The 16,816-nt window shown below is 37.1% G+C and overlaps 1 protein-coding gene across 1 annotated transcript; it reads right to left on the reverse strand.

The window, feature by feature from the left end:
* Positions 1-1,666: 1,666 nt before the first annotated feature.
* LOC586326 (tektin-3) lies at positions 1,667-14,153 on the reverse strand. The gene is given in 7 exon segments (XM_786113.5): positions 1,667-2,007; positions 2,494-2,648; positions 3,133-3,355; positions 6,636-6,691; positions 6,693-6,780; positions 11,051-11,121; positions 13,134-14,153. Coding segments are annotated over 7 exon segments (1,509 nt in total). The 5' UTR covers positions 13,827-14,153; the 3' UTR covers positions 1,667-1,784.
* Between the last annotated feature and the right edge of the window lie 2,663 nt (positions 14,154-16,816).

The following is a 16,816-nucleotide window of genomic DNA, read 5'->3' on the forward strand; positions in this document are numbered from 1 at the left end:
TTTACAGCATGTAATACCATTCGTGATTCCTTCTTCCTTTCAATGATAAAATAAACTCTTCTTTCATTCAATGTTACTCACATTTTGTTCACTTCCGAAACGCCGATCCATTTTCATTTCAAATCTGATAAAGCAGAATTCAACTCGATCTATTGCCACAGAACGGTAAAATATAAAGACACTTTCTTGTAGAGAGGCACGGCATAATTATTATCGTCATTATTGGCATGAAAGTGGATGGAACATTCCAAGGGAAACGTTAATAACCACCCTTTGTTCAAGCAGCAAATTCCATTTTCCCAAATCACTCTTTCAAAGAAAAATAAAATACATGAAAACGCAGAAGAAAGGCAAGGGCTAAATCGGCCCGCAGTGAAATACATGTATAATATTGTGCGTTCATCAAAACGCTAATAAATCTAACTCTCCTCATATGACTACTAGTAAAGGATACGCTTCAAATATACCTGTACATTTTAGCTTTTTGTTTATTTTGTTTCTGCTTATGCTTGCCAGAAGACATCTCGGCATTGTTATTCCCGCTCGCAGGAATAAAATAAAAATATCAATATGCCTTCCAACCTTTTCTGCAAAATTCACTATCTGCTTTACAGGCCTCCCGAAAATGTGTATTCTTTTGCTCCGATGTAGTGACACCGGTGTTCTTAAGTGCCATGAAAATAAGCCCATATGAGGAGAGTCATATAGCTACTATATAATGCACAAAAAGAATGGACGGATTCAGATATTGTAAATAGTGGCTAAACGCAATAGCAGTATAATAGTTTTATGGTATAACTACCGGTAATAATACTAAGATCATTCAATTTTACTGTTGCGTTAACCCAATAATGCAAATTATGAGTAAAATGAAATAATATTAATCTGTACAATAATTATTAGGTTCTAATACAAAACATATCGGTACAAAATATATTGACAGTCCCGTGATCAAGAAATAAGGCAGATTTACATTTTGGCAGCGATAACTCAAAAGAATGAACCACATGAACTGTGAAAAGTCGGAGTAATATATAATATATGAAACAATTCTAAAATAAATATGTTTTCTATCTCAAGATGTATTATTTACCGACTTACTTCGATCTATTCCCTATGATTGGATATGCTTCAGGGTTCTTTTTCATGTTGGTTAGTTCCACTGTTCTTATTATCAACCACGATGAGTGTTAATATAATTACTATTTCCTGTAATACTTTGTCATACATTGCGTTGTAGTGTGATGTTTCTAAACATAAGCTGTTCTAAATAATAATATACATGTCCGCTTCATACATGTAATCATGGCATCTGATATTTTAAAGGCAGCAAGTACGATTGCAGATAATAATTTGGACGGATTGTTTGCATAATATACTCGCTACTCACAACTCGATAATAAAATTCAATCAATGCACTTATTCAACTGATTATTAAATACATGTAATCTAGCTGTTAAATATTATAAAATATTATGACCTAGGTCGAGGACACAATCTGAGTGTTGCCTTCAAATTAATTCTTTCAATTATATTCCATAATCAAGGTGTTGACCTTACAAAAAGGACTTATATAATCATTATCTCTCTCTGGGATAGAATAGTGATTTAGCTGCATTGGCGAGAACTAAGAACATACCAAGTCCTAGGCAAACACATAGCGAGCAGCTTCACATAAAGACAGATGTTCTGTCAAGGCAGCTGAAATATATATATATATATATCACAGTCCGGTCTAATTTTCTATGACCTACGCATCATTGCATAGATTCGAATTGTAGATCTCACTGGCCTCGGTACCCTGCAAGTTTGGCTGTCGTTGGGTAGGTCTTTCGGGTTCCCATACACCTCTCCTTGTCGACGTAGAGGGAGTTATTCTTGACTCCTAGATCGTGCTCCAAAGTTGTCTTGGTGCGGACGAGTTCTTGAAGAGCGCTCTCTGCGGCGCGCAGGCGGTTCTGAAGAATGTCGACGGTCTCGTAGATCTGACCAACCTCATGCACAAGCCTGTAATAATGAATAAAAGAGAAAGAAAATGTTTAGTATTGTACAAAAATTAATGTGAATAAGAAGTTGTGAAATAATTCATTTCAACTATTAGTAATGAAAATATGTCACTCTATCTTTAAGATGATTTCATTCCGGTTGGACTCTGTATACTAACTGTCTTTTACATACTGTCATATTTATTTTCAGGACGACTTTTCCCGTCAGTTTTACAAGTCATGAATGATACAGAAAATGGCGTGACAGCAAAATCAGTAAAGATTGGTCCACAAGATTAAATGCACTATAGGAAACGTATACTTTACACTCTGGTCATATATCGACACAAGGCCGATATATTAAGGACGAACAAAATATCATTACTGGGGTATAACGTAGCATGATGGCTTCATGTGCTATCACATGCGCCGCGGTAAACAAACAAAATGAATAAATACAGAATAAATCAAATGTTTTATGGTAGGGTTAATCGCCATTGCAACGTACCTGTGTTGTGGCTGATCCCTGCAGAGTTCGACGTTAGGTCTCCTTGTCCTGTTCTCTAGCCTGCTCTGGGCTACCTGCATTGGTGCTTCCTTATCCTTGATGGACTTGCGAAGAAGAGAGATGTTATTCTCCATCTCATTAATCTCTTGCAGAACCTATAACACAGAGAGAGAGAGAACAAAATATTTAGTTTAGTGGGAGGAGCCGAAATGTAAAGGGAACGGAGCAATGTTTAGCACGAAGCATATAATTAAACATAAAAAGAAAAGAATAAGTAGGAGTCCGGGTGGACGTGCAAAGACCCTAGGTAAAGGATATTTTCAAAACAAAATCTTAATTTATCATTATTAAGAAGCTGAACAAAAGATGCTCTACGTAAAGAATCTCATTATAAAGAAAAGGAATAATCTCTTTGCGAACCTTCATATCATGTAAGATATATTGGATATGCATAATTTTCTGTTTGCGTTTGGTTTTTCATGAATGTCCATGTCGAGGGTCAAAACAATATTTTCATTAACTTGACAGTTATTTTTTGGTCTTTCACTTATTTCACACGGACAAGAAACTTTGGGACACGGATGTATTGGACTCGTACTTTTACTATAGTACATCTACAACTATTTCCTCCCAACTTACCTTCGAAAGATGAGCCGAGATGCTATTCCTAGCATCCATGGTCTCTGCGATCCTTCCACTGAAGGCCACATTGACGGTGTTGTACTGAGTCCACATATCATTAGACGTCTCCTGGAGCGAGGAATCGACGTCGGATCGGAGACCCTTAGAAGAGTTACGTTCACGCTGTGATCGAAGGATGTTATCGTTGCTAAACTTGGCCCAACTCTCTGGCACGGTTACACTGTAAAGAGGAGAGAAGAAATCGAAACGACGGTAATCGTTAGAATAGTTTATTTCGCTCTTACTTTCAGTCGAGCAATAAAACATTGATTGATTAATATGATCTGTAACAGTTATTATTAGAATTTTAACTCTTTTTTATTTCAATTCAAATAATAATTTATTAATTGAGTCTGTTTAAAGGTAAAGACCAGTAATGGTCATGCGATTGCATTGTGAAAGAAACGTTGTGGAATCGATCAGAAAAGGTCGATCATCTAGCATCTAGCATCTGCAAGGTTCTGGAATCATCAAAATGATAAGAAATTTGGCTCATTCTTCGTAAAGTTACAAGCACTATACACAGAAAGATGTATATGGGACTACCCTATCTCTCTCACCAGACCATGAGAGAAATAAATTTACCAAATATATGAATTAGTAGGCGGTTTCCCGGCAAATTTTTTATCATCATGTATTAGTCAAAACATATTCTTTCACATGATTGGTAATGAGAGCTTCCATTTCATTTTTTGAAATTGGAGCGTTGCCAATACTGGTCTTTACCTTTAACAAAGGAGTAACTTCATGCAGAATAGGATAATAATCTGGGGTTTTCAAATAAAACTTGAGCCTAAAATTGTATTTTGATCTATTATACAGCATACAACAAAGAATAGACACAATGCCAATAATGTCACCACCGTAATACCCGATGGAAGTTGCGTGATGCGTCGTCATGGCAATTAAAATATGCAAATGATAATGCCATTATGAGAAAACCGGTGAAACAAAATCGAACCGAGGTCAACTGAGTTATTTTTACCAATATTTTGTTTCATATTTGATTCCAATGTCGTGTCAAACAAAAGCTTCTCTAATGAAATATGGTGCATAAAAGCCCATTATGAAAAGGGCCATTGTTTATATTCCATTCAATTGACTTCCCTATCGCGGAGTTTATTGCTTCCATTTGATATTTTATTCATGAAAAGGATTGCTTATTTCCAGTACCTTATGAAATTCTAAAGCCCAGCGGAAGGACAAATCCATCGTAGAGTTAATGGACACGATAGAGAGAACTTAACGTTCGATCTTTAATCAATACATGTATATGATGTTCCGCGCAAAACTATGAATTTACTTCGGGTATTTTTTTTCCCACCCGCGTTTTATAGCTCAAACGGTTACGAGAATTCACAATATTACAAAAACCGTGCAAATGCTTTATAACATTGGTAGATATTTCCGTCAACATCCATTTTGGAATGAACCAATTCATATCAAAAACATGTTTCAGTTATTCATAATTGGCATTATGAGATTGAAAGTCAGCGAGGTACGGGCCGAGGCCAAATGATTCAGGATATTACTGTTGTCATGTGAACGGCTATTACAATATCGCTAGCTCGGTAAAATGACATAAATATTTAATTTACTAAATTACCCAAGCGATCAAAACCAAGTAAAGTTGATCACTTAAGAATAACAGGCTGGCAAACTAACAATCCCACCGTGTTGCTAAGGAGCGGTTACCAAAGAAACACCACGCCGCTGTTTAACGCTTCTAACATTTGATCGCTAAGTGTTCTTTAATCAAATACTACCAGAACCCTTTTATATTAACTTAGTAGGAGGTTTGTTTTGTTCGGCTTGTTTATTTTAAGAAGTAAGTCAAGAAAGGCAAAGCAACTCCTTCCTAAAGCATGTTTATCTTGAGCAAAGTTCCGTATCAGTAAGGTATGTGATTGCACTGTAGTACAAAAGAGGGTTTCGGTTACTTGGGTAAGAAAATATTGATATGTTTGAAAGAGGCTAAGCAAAATGTTATGACTTAAGAGACCCATGTATGTTTTCTTGGCTCTAAAAATAGAATAGAGTAGATTTCACTTCGCCGGCTTTTTTGTAACACAATGCTATACGTGTCGTATATTTCAAATAAATTAAAGTATAGGGAATGACAGATACGAGGACATGCCCCCCCCCCCCCCCGCAAAGAAAAAAAATCGGGCGACAAAATGATTTCATTATCTTTTCTTGACATGATTTTTTCAGACCCCCCCCCCCCCCAATCATTATGGATCCTCCGGTGATGATATAGCCAATCGGTGGTGAGCAATCTTATTTTATATTTAACTAGTCAACGTACCTAAATGTTTTAATATATTCATAGGTGCATTATGTTTCATAGTTCTTATTGTCAGACTATTTCGATTTTGTTTTTCAAAGTAAGGATTCAGGAAGGACGTGAATGCAAACAACAACACAAATTAATTATGAATGAATAAACCGGTCTAAATTTTTAATTCGTCGTTCTATGGTTTCCCATCGGACCAGCTCTCCAATCGACTCTATCTCTATCTCTCTTTGTCGCAAACAATTTGATACCATGTAATTATCGACCACTCTCAAAAGCTAACATCGGAAGCCTGACAACATTTTCAATGTTTCGTTCTGCTGGTCTGCATATATTCTTAAGAGCAACACCGACAACAATCATTACCCCCATTCAGCCGCCCATGTCTTACAGTAAACAAAAGAATCGCCACGTTAGCTCTGAATAGTCAAAGATCGATAATTTACAGGACGAGATCGATATTCGGAAGAGACTTTCACTGCTCGCCCGCTGCCGAATCTACAGGTGGCGGGCGGACGCGAAACGGGTTACTATGGTGATCTCTATGGTTACCGCGTCGCTCGCTTCACATGGGGAGCATGCGGGCCGTACGTATACAGCGAATCGGCATCGCCTTTATACATTCATCTATATTGCACTGATATCTCATCTGATGAGTGACGAGAGTGAAACTTCTTGTATTGTTAAATTCACAACTTTTTCTCAGACCAGAACAGAAAAATACAGCGCTCACGTTACCAATTACTAGAGTGCTTGCATGATTTATTTCAAGCCTCTCCACGATCTCCTTACACAGATAATCCGCATGTTGTTTAGTTATAAGGTGTCTTATGTAAGCATCACTGACAATCACAAAAGAGGGCTTAAAAAGTGCGATTACAACGTCCGAAACCCGCCGAGAGGGTCGTTATTATCTATCTAAAGCTTATTAACATTCTTTCCATACTTAAATAGGTCTTTCGTTCGCTTCGAATCTGGGCTTCGATTTGGAAAGAGATTGCAACTTGTAATATTTTTTCTTCCACCCCTAAATAAATAGCCCTTGCTTAAGCGACAGATAAGCGGTTATTCATGTTTTTCATTTCTTACTGGCAACAGAAATTGAAAGTGCTACTACATGAACGAAAACAGAATTTAATGGCATGAAATAAATGTTTTTACTTACGTCTGATCGACACCTTCCACCCCGCGGAAGAATCCCATGCCTGACGATGTGTTTGCCTAGCTGATGACACTTGTTATCAATAGATAGAGCACGGAACTTATCTGTCAAGTCCTTCTCCAACTCATGCTGGGCTGCACGGTCCATACTGCAAAACAAAAGGGAAATAATCAACGAATTAATTAGTGATACCACTGTGTATGTCGTATGCTTTTGACAATTTTTTTAACTTCAAAGTATTATGAAAATGAAATTAGAAAAAAAACGGGATTTTTTCGTTTTTGTAAAATAAAATTAAGAGGGGAAAACAAAATTCAGGAAAAGTCTGTATATAATATTACAGTAAATAGCAAAATAACTAAAACCCTCTTTCTTGGATGAGAAAGGGGTGAGAAAGAGGGAGAGAACAGAGAGAAGAAGATTTGTAATATTACTCCAAATTCGTTTACCTAGGTCCTTCTCACGTAATGTAACTTGAGTTAACATAACCAACATCAGATGTTTCTTACACCCCATTTACTAAAACATCAAGTCTTTCATTATTTCAAATCTCTCCTATTTGAATATATCGCCGAACTTTGAGACTAAGCACACAAACACAATCATGGTATACAGTGTGAGATCAATACCTCTGATTAAAATATAAACTGGTTTGTAAGAGGTAATAGAAATGCAATTGATACTTGAACTTGCAGACGTGAGGTACATGTAAGGACAATGCAACAGTAGGAGAGATCACCGACACTGAAGATAATACTTCTTTATCAAATATAAATTGATCTTATCAAAATGCTCTGCCTATGCCATTATCATGTGACGACTGAAAAATATACGTGCAAACATTGTCTAGAATGTTTTGTGATATTGCGAACATTTCAAACATTTTAAGCATAGTTATGTATGTGGGTCGAGTCAGGTCGAGTCAGGTCAGGTCATAGTAGGTTCAGTCAGAAAAGTTGAGGATATACGCGGTATCCTGGAGTCGTGAAGGTCAAATGTTACACATTCTCACATTCACTGAAACCAATGTTTACTACGAAGGAGAAGAAGACGATCTAGTGTGATTGTGTGCGAGCACGAGAGTTTGGGCTAAATGCGACAGGTGGATGAGATCGAGGTTGATAAATGTTATACCGCGCTCGATCTTTTTAAGCGGTCTTTTAAACGATATTTTTACACCAAACGATGCTCTCATTTCACATAATTTACGATTAAAGGACATGTAACATGCGATCAAATAACCAGTAATGGACCCTCATGGGATGTTGTGTTTCCTCCAAGACTGATGTTGTCTATACAATGTGATTTCTTCTCATCGTATAATCTGTATAAGATCAATGATTTTGTAATCTATCAGACATTATTGTAAACGCCGAAAACAATTCTAATTATGTATGAGTTACATCAAAAGGGCATGTGTTCATTTATTGCTGATATTGTTAATTATTCACATTTGTTAATGGAAAAGAAGTGGAGAACACAGACTATTGTGTTGCTAGGCATAATAATCAATCAAACCTACAGCTAAAATATCTACTCAAACATCCGGCGGAGACATATTATATACCAAGCGTTTTTAATATTGAATCAACTATTGATGAGAAACGCCATTATCACCATGGGGAAGGCTGTATAGTCAGCTGACAGATTAATTGAATTTCATCCTAAATTGATTAGATATATAGCCAAGGGCGGGCAAACGTGGCGTCAAAAATCATTTTGAATTATTCATGGTAGACAGATGTGAGTATAGAGTAAAAAAAAAAAAAAAATCGGTTTCAATGTAATTTATTCTCACTTTGTTCGCCTCTTGATAAATCGGTATTATGTGGGCCCATGGATACAGAGTATCGGGAGGATTAACTGCGTAATAAGGGAGTTTTCCATCACCAATGTTGAATGGAGAATTATGGAAAGGTTGGGTGTCCGATCCAATAAAGTACTGACCCTCAGAAGTCAATATTATCAATACCAAAGGCAAGCAGAGCGTTTTATGACACGACGCTAACGGACATTGTTTGAGTTACCAAGTTACATTCAAGAACAACTGGAAGATACTTGTACCAAATAGGGTTCGAAGGTCGGTAGTCGTGGAGACCAAGAGTCTACAAGGGCAAAAGATGCCATGGTCAAATCCGCTGTCATGGAGATAGAAGACGCATCATAGCTCTTATTTGGGAGTGGTCAATATAGAGCCCTTCCATAATAATTTCCATATAGTCGATATAAAATGATTATCTTTGTTGCTAGTGATGAAGGCTCTATATTGTTACTAATAATTCAGATCCGAGTTGTCAGAGAAGGAGAATTATTGTGCTTATCCCCTTTAACAGCTTATCATTTTAAAGGGTTTGAAATCCAGTACATTCTTGTAATAAAATGGCAACATTTGTTCAGACAGTTATGAAAACAACGTTCGTGCATTTTTGTAACAGACTGTAAAAGAGCAATCGCAAATATGTTTACATTAAGTGCCCTTCATTATTTGTTCACGATTCGCCTATTGCTCTCATTATGATCAATTAAAGGGGTCAGGTACCACAGTTATGTGACTCTTAAATAATCTCGGTCAACGACGGGTGCATCTAATCGATCGTTGCCATGACAAAATATCGACTGACACAAAAAGTGATTAGGTTCTAAAAGTTAAGATACATATCATAAAGAATGCAATCGAATGTAAAGAACATTGACTTTAAGGTGTGATATCAAATAGATATATTTAGCAACCATTATGATCATTGACATTAACTTATTGGAGATATCTGATAGCGTTTGTTAGAAGCTTATGTCAAATTATGCTAATCGACGTGCCTATGACAAAAGGTAATGATGGTCTGAAATTTTGCGGACAATTTGCCTCTTCTATCAACATGATTAGGGTAGGAAATATGACCAGGTTACCCTGATACAGACATTCTAACACTACTGTGTCGCGCCATAGTAGTGTTCGAATGTCTGCGTCATCGTAAAGATTGACCTGCTGATCGAACACATGACCCGGATTTTATGTTCACGCTCGAGGTATTTCAGTACTCCACCTAACAATTTCCATTCAACTAATGAGACGTATACATTAGAAGTGTCTCAATGGCAGGATCGGGGTAGTTGTGAAAAGCAAACTTAATGAATCATAAAAATCTGCCTAACACAGGCACGACAGTGTTGTAAAAACCGTCATAAAATCAGTGGAATTCGTAATTAAGTCATCGAGAAAAGGAAGAAGTGCGCAACGGAGATGTCACCACTTGAATTATAGAATTGCCCCTCAATTTTCGTTCATTGGCTAAGTAGTAGTATTGATGGAATGGAAAGACGCTTATAGTATCGTCATGAGAAATGGTTTAAAATACATGTATTTAAATTTATCATGGTCCGTCTTCTGTTAACCAGATAACCCCGCCCTTATTCAGTCTGCAATGCCAGAAGAACCTAAATAAGAACCGTCTTTTTATTTCTCTTATTCAAGAAAACCACAGTTAGCAAAGAGAATCACAACAAATTGTGTGAAAATACCAAAAGAAAAACATTTATCGAATCTATGGCGTGCATCATGAGAATAGAATGAATAGTTTTTCACGCCATCCGATCATGTATTTAGCCCACTCAATGACGCTGTCCTTGATGTTTATCGAACAAAATGATGCAGGTGCCTAGAACATCTGCATATGGACATCGCCGAATGACGATTATTTCTTTCTCTGCGGCATTTCGTCGCCAAAGCAACGATTTTCATTGAGTCAAAGAACCAGTAAACTCGGAAAACTCAAACTTCCCTTCGACTGCAGCATGCAGTTCCAATAATTATCAGCCTCTTGTTTGCTTTCTTTAACCGAAAAATGGCCACATACCTGATTGACTATTCACCAAAGATCAAAGATAATGATCACAACGTTATTGATTCAATTCTCAGTGAATCAAAATTGTCCTTGTTCGTGCCGAAGAATGATATTCTTTGACAATGATGCACATGCTCATCAGTCAAGTTTCAACATGATTTAAATTCTCGACTTATATGAGATTAGTTTGTTGGCCATTGGTTATAAAGATAAAAACCCATATCATAATCGTGTATAAGCTTAATAATGTCGCCTCTTGTTTATAGACCGTGAGATTGAGATATTGTCCCGATTTTAAGCCATTTCTATGTTTTCCATTTTCCATGTTGCGGGCAGCAAATCTTGCCCAACAATAACTATTTGAGAGTTGGACAATTTTTGTTTTAACTAAGAATATCAGTATTTCCCTCCCTGAAGCAAAAGATTATTAGGTGAAAGATAATGAAGATCTTATCAATTAGTAAACTAAAAGAATGAGTGCACCTTATTCAAATATATTTTGCCACACTGCATGATTTCATATCAAAAGTTCTATTTTGTAGTATTTTAATAATCTATTCAATATTATAATCCTCTTACCTGAGTTGACTGTTGGCTCTGTCAATCATCTTCCTCAGGTGATCTTGACTCTTCCTAATTGTGTTCACTTCCTGTTAAAGCAAAATAAAGAGTTTTAGTTAGGCAATTTGGTATAACAAATAGGGCATATTAGATATCATTCAGTACGTTACGAAGCAATAAGAGAGAAAGAGAGAGCGAGCATGAAATGATGGTGTTTTGAGTTTTGCTCCATAATGAACATTATCGACTGCAAAGCAATGTTTATTACATTTTCGATCTAAGAGAATTGACTCTTTTGTAATAAAGGAAATTCATGACGAATGCAATTAAGTCTAAAATGTCAACCTGATAACCCATAGTTTTGATTAAAATATGGGTCGCGGGAAACGCATTTGGTAGAGATGAAGGAGAAAAAAAATCAATCCACAATCTTCATTTACATAATTTTGATTGGTATAATTTATGTAAATAACTATTTAGATTTCTCTTCTATGACTCAAATGGGAAAATACTTCGATGCGGAGCTTTGGGGTTCTCTTTTAAAGTTATCATGTGCAACTAACGATTCAACTCGATGGTGACAAGTTTCTCTGTAGAAACCTCTATCACGTCTCAAAGTTTAGAAAAGTAACCTGTAATTTGTTATCATAATAATGTTTGTCTTGCCATTGATATAATTTGGGTCTGTCTAATAAAATGAAAACATCTCGTCAAATATTAAAGTTTCTGTTCAGATGTGAAACCAGTGTGCTCAAATTTGGGGATTTTGTTCCGCAAGCGGGTTCTTTTTCGTTTGGAGTTGAGAGAATAATATTATAGTGCACTCGCCCGAATACATAGTATGGTCCTGCATGAAACTGATCATCACATGACGATACATCAATAAAGTTTCTTCAGTTTTATGAATGAGGAGGGGTGCGATTACGTCACGGGTGAGACGGACCAATAAGAGCGCGATATCTATCGAACACATGTGTATCTCAATGCCAAACTTGAGTCAGTGTGTGTTTATGTTCGTGAGACAATGCTGACATGATGTCTATTGTTCCCGGTACCATGGATTCACAATAGCTCCGCCCAATTAGCATTGTCTTCGTCATGGTAACCGTCATGCGCACTGCACTTCGAGTAGACCCCCACGCCTGCTTTGATTAGCAGACGATTCTAATTTATTAATCTAGTATACTTTAGTTGTTATGATAATCAGATACAAATTGTCAAACCTAATGAAATTTAGATCATAGAAATATTGCCATTCCTTCGACATTCCTTTGTCATACTTTAAAAACGTACCCTAAAAATAAATAGTTTGTCTTTAAAAAATTGAGTAATGTGTATATATCCAACTCTTCAAAAGTTATTTGCTATGGGTCTGGACCAACGCGAGCCATACACACAGACTGAAGTGGCAGGCATCAGTGAAAGTTGTTGACAGAGTCTATTTGAGAGGCGATGAGTGTTTTTAAAGAGTTTCACTGAGCCGAAAGACACACCAATGAATAAAAGACAAGATCTGAAGAGGGTCTCCAGGGGAGTAGACGGCATATATTTAAAAAGGATTTATAGTTGGTTTGGGTACTATTTTTTGCCTCGCCAGAGGGGGCATTATTTGGTAAACAAAGCAGGTGTATGTTTGTCCTCCGGTTTTGAAATAGAGAGCCAATTTCGGCAAACCCAAAAGATAAGTTTCAGTCCCTAACGATTCTGTTAGGCGAGATCCACATATAAAAGGATGTCTCAAACATGCAATTGGCTTGTTTTCTTGTCATATACAAAATGTATTTTCTAATTTCACTATTGGTAGTTAAATATAATTTGTTTTCTTAACTTTGTTTGAGCGAAACAAATTTAGAACATTATTTTTGTGTATGTATAATAAATCTAAAGTCACGAAAGATTAATGTCTGTTGTAAATTACAATTTGTTGTTATATGCATTACTCAGTAATAGAATGAACAATATCTTTGGAAGACTTTGGACAAAATATGAAAATCTGTCACGGTAAAAAAACGGTAAAAGACCGGACATTGATTTACATGTAATGAAAGAGAAAGATAAAAACGGGAGAAAAGAGAGAACATATAAGAACATTATACTTTACCCTGATAAGTTCTTTCTCAACGGCGTCGTTGACGAGATCGATGCCCTGTCTTTTCTCTCGGTTGAAGAGGCACTCCTGTGCGATCTGGAGAGGGCCTTCAGTGTTCTTCAGAGCATTCTCCAACCTTCTCTTCCATTCCGTGACATCACCGATCTCCTTACCCATCTCGTCCAACTCGTGGGTGACTTCGGACTTCCAGAAGTTGACGTCGGCGAGACGATCTCCTAGATTCTTGCTGGAATCCTGCTGTGTCTTGACGGTTCGGGCATCGGTGTCGTGGCAGAGGCGGACGTTCTCGTCTCGGAGTCGCTGGGCGGCGCCTCGTGTCATGTCGGAGGTGCGGTAGTTGGTATTGTTGCTCTTGAACCAGTCATGGGGTGTGTACTTGGAGAAGAGAGCGGTCCTGGCTGATGGCATCATAGGGGGTACCTTCATCATGGTATAATCACGGTACAAGGTACTTGGGTTGATCTCTGGTGCACTGCGGGTCATGGGCATGGACTGCTGTGCTCCACGGTAGTAGGTCGAAGCCTTCCACGGGAGATGGAGGGACTGGCTTACCACGAATGGTGGGGCATAACTCTTGTACGAGGCGCGCATCGTGCTCTCTAGTGGTGGTAGGAAACTTGTCCCGATGGTTGGTTGCGCCTTGAAGTAACTTGAAGTCATCGTTTGACCACTATATTCCTGCATGATGGCTGATTTCTTTAGTTATTGTCAAAAACAATAAAGTTAACTCGTCTTGAAGGTGAAACAAACCTAACTCGTGTCGACAATCCGATTAAAAATATTGTCCCGCGTGCGAGTATATACTCCGACGACAAGACAAGATTATTATGATGGTTGCTGGAAATTGATAATAATTTCCTAAACTCGAGTCTTTGAGAAGAATAATGTTCTCTTGGCTATCCTGGTGATATTTTGTCCGAAGTTGACAAGATTATGTTATAAAGTGGCAGACTGACTGCAGCGCCGCGCGTGAACTCCCTTGTACGACAAAAGCTTTTATGTTTATAGATACGACCAAGAGAGCAACCCGCATTGCGATAGTCACGCTTGGTGGACTCTGCCCTTTAGAACGCTGTTGCTAAGGACGCCATGTTGGAACTTCGCGACCGGCAGTCCCTTGACAAAGTACGGGAGAGACAATGCCTTGGATACCGGTGAACAGCTAGCGGGACATACACAAAAGGCTGAATGAAATCTATCCAATGATATCAACCAATAAAATCAAGCTAGTCTCACCTAGGCAGACGGTATTATCACCAATGGAAAAACAAACAATATGGCTATATTTTCACAAAGTTTTCAAACACGTTTTGATGTTCACAAGTAGGCCTATATAATTATTTCTGAAAGCATGTAAAGCGTACTTGCTGCATCTCGGGTGAAAATAAAATATGATTATTGTCAACGTGTAACAATGATACGATATAGGCATATTTTGCGGATTCCTAGAAATAAAAATAATGATTATAACAACAGTAATAATCATGAAAATTTACTATAATAATTCAAATGAGGCCCCTGTATTTTTGCACAAAGTTTGTTAGGGTTATCCTAAAATTAGAGATGTGAAATAACATCATCTGAACCTATCGTGTAAGCGTGATCAATGACAGAAATAATTTGTGTCTTTTGAGGATCATTTTCTAATACAATATCCAATCGTGTTTTATAAACCAACGTCATGACAGAATATCTTTCATGGCCTTTTAACATTTACTTTGTCTCACCTATTAAACCTCTCGCCTTTTTTCTTCTACTTTCTCCTCTCAATTGTTTTTTTCTTCTAATAATATAGTGAGAGATACGTGGTGTGTATATTTTTAGTAGTAGTAGTAGTAGTATAGTCACTCTATGCGAATTAATTTCATTTTCAAAATAATGTAAAGAATAACAAGATAGCCACAATAATAAAGAAAAAGATATAACAGAAAATTAGCATTGAAATATCGCCCAATAGAAGATGATTTTAGATATGATTTTCCTTTTTATTTGTTGTTGTAGATCTTTCTTTGTGTTGGATTAATCGAAATAAAACTACGACATTAATGGACACCTTCCTTGTATCAAAATTATTGCTTCTTTGTGAAATGCGTCTAATATCGACAGGATCATTATCAGTGATGAGTGTCAGAATGTTCAGAACAGAATGCCTGTTTCGGTGTCTGTTCCTCAAAGACTACATTCTTCACAAGTCCGCAAACTCGTCTTGCATTTGTCCACTCATAAATCGATAATCTTGTCACATCACAAAAAGAAGTCCTAACTTCTAAGAGCGTGGCCTGAAGGAAGACGTGTCCGTGAGCTCCATGATGGAAGGATGAAAGTCTTTGATTCACGGGCAAGGATGATCTCTGTTGTCAGGTCGGATTAGAAAACGTGGCGATTTGTTGAGGTTAAATGTTCTATTCTTCATGTTCTGCAAATCAATCGAGAAATAGACATTCATGAATTAAATCTGTCAATTACGAAGAATCTTGCTGCTTCGGTTCTCTTGGGTATATTAACATCACAACGGACAGACTTTTAAGACCCTGTAGCATATTCCTTTGACGGAATAATATCCACCAAAGATCTTTAAAAATATGTAAATGAAAAGAATAATAAACCATAAATCGTCTCTGAATCTGAGATATAACAAAAAGTGGAATGAAAGTAACATTATGTTTATGGTAACCATTATATTCCTTTTGCCTTTTGCTTATAGACACACGATATCTATTGCAAGCAGATGTTAGCAATGAATCACTTGATCTCAATATGATCTCTCTCTTTGTAAGGTATAGGAAACAGCTACACGCAAATTACCAAGGCAACTTCCTTATCCATCCTGTCATCAGATTATTTTTCTTCAGATTGTCTGAATTTTTTTTTGATCTCTTTCTTTATATGAATAAACATCATGTTCAAAACATGTGTTATCATAATAGTTTTAACATGCTTCATTTTATCATGTTACTTAACTCGCATTTTACTTCCTAAAGTCGTTGTAGAAGTTCCATCCTTTGCTCGGATGTATGACGGACAAGCATTACTTGTATTTGATACCTTCCTGCAGTAGCGAAGCATGGGGGGGGGGGGCACTTTCATCATGACTGGGGGGGGGGGGGGGGGGGGGGGGGTCTTACGAGGCAGGTAAAATGATAATACATGAACGTATTTAGCAAATGGGCGAAGCCCTCCCCTCCCCAGTATTTTCAGGCCTGTACCGTGCGAGTCAAAAAAAATTACACCCAGAAAATTCGTCGCTGTTTTCACGAAGTGACGGTAGTGAAAAAAATTGCATTCACTTTGCGTTACGATTTTCCTCGCTTCCGTCACTTCGTGAAAATTGCTAATTATTTTAAAAATCATCTTTGAACAGATACATGACTTATGAAAGAGCGTTTTATCCCAAATCATTTGGTATCATTTTTGTGTGGTATGTGTTCCCGCTTGGATTAACAGGAGGCATTGTTTGCGGGAGTGCAAAAATCGACTTGCGCCAAAGTGATGCCTATACAGTATGTAGGGATTTAAGTGAGAGAATGAATTGAATATTTTTTTTTTAGCAGATGTTTCTGCATTTATTGATAAATCAAATATAAAACATTCAAATAACAATAATAGTATATAATATAATTGATTTACATCACGAGTGACAACTTAATACACACAAAATAAAATATTTAAAAAAA

Source organism: Strongylocentrotus purpuratus, unplaced genomic scaffold (assembly GCF_000002235.5).
Source record: "Strongylocentrotus purpuratus isolate Spur 01 unplaced genomic scaffold, Spur_5.0 spur5_scaffold_14, whole genome shotgun sequence".
Taxonomy (NCBI): domain Eukaryota; kingdom Metazoa; phylum Echinodermata; class Echinoidea; order Camarodonta; family Strongylocentrotidae; genus Strongylocentrotus; species Strongylocentrotus purpuratus.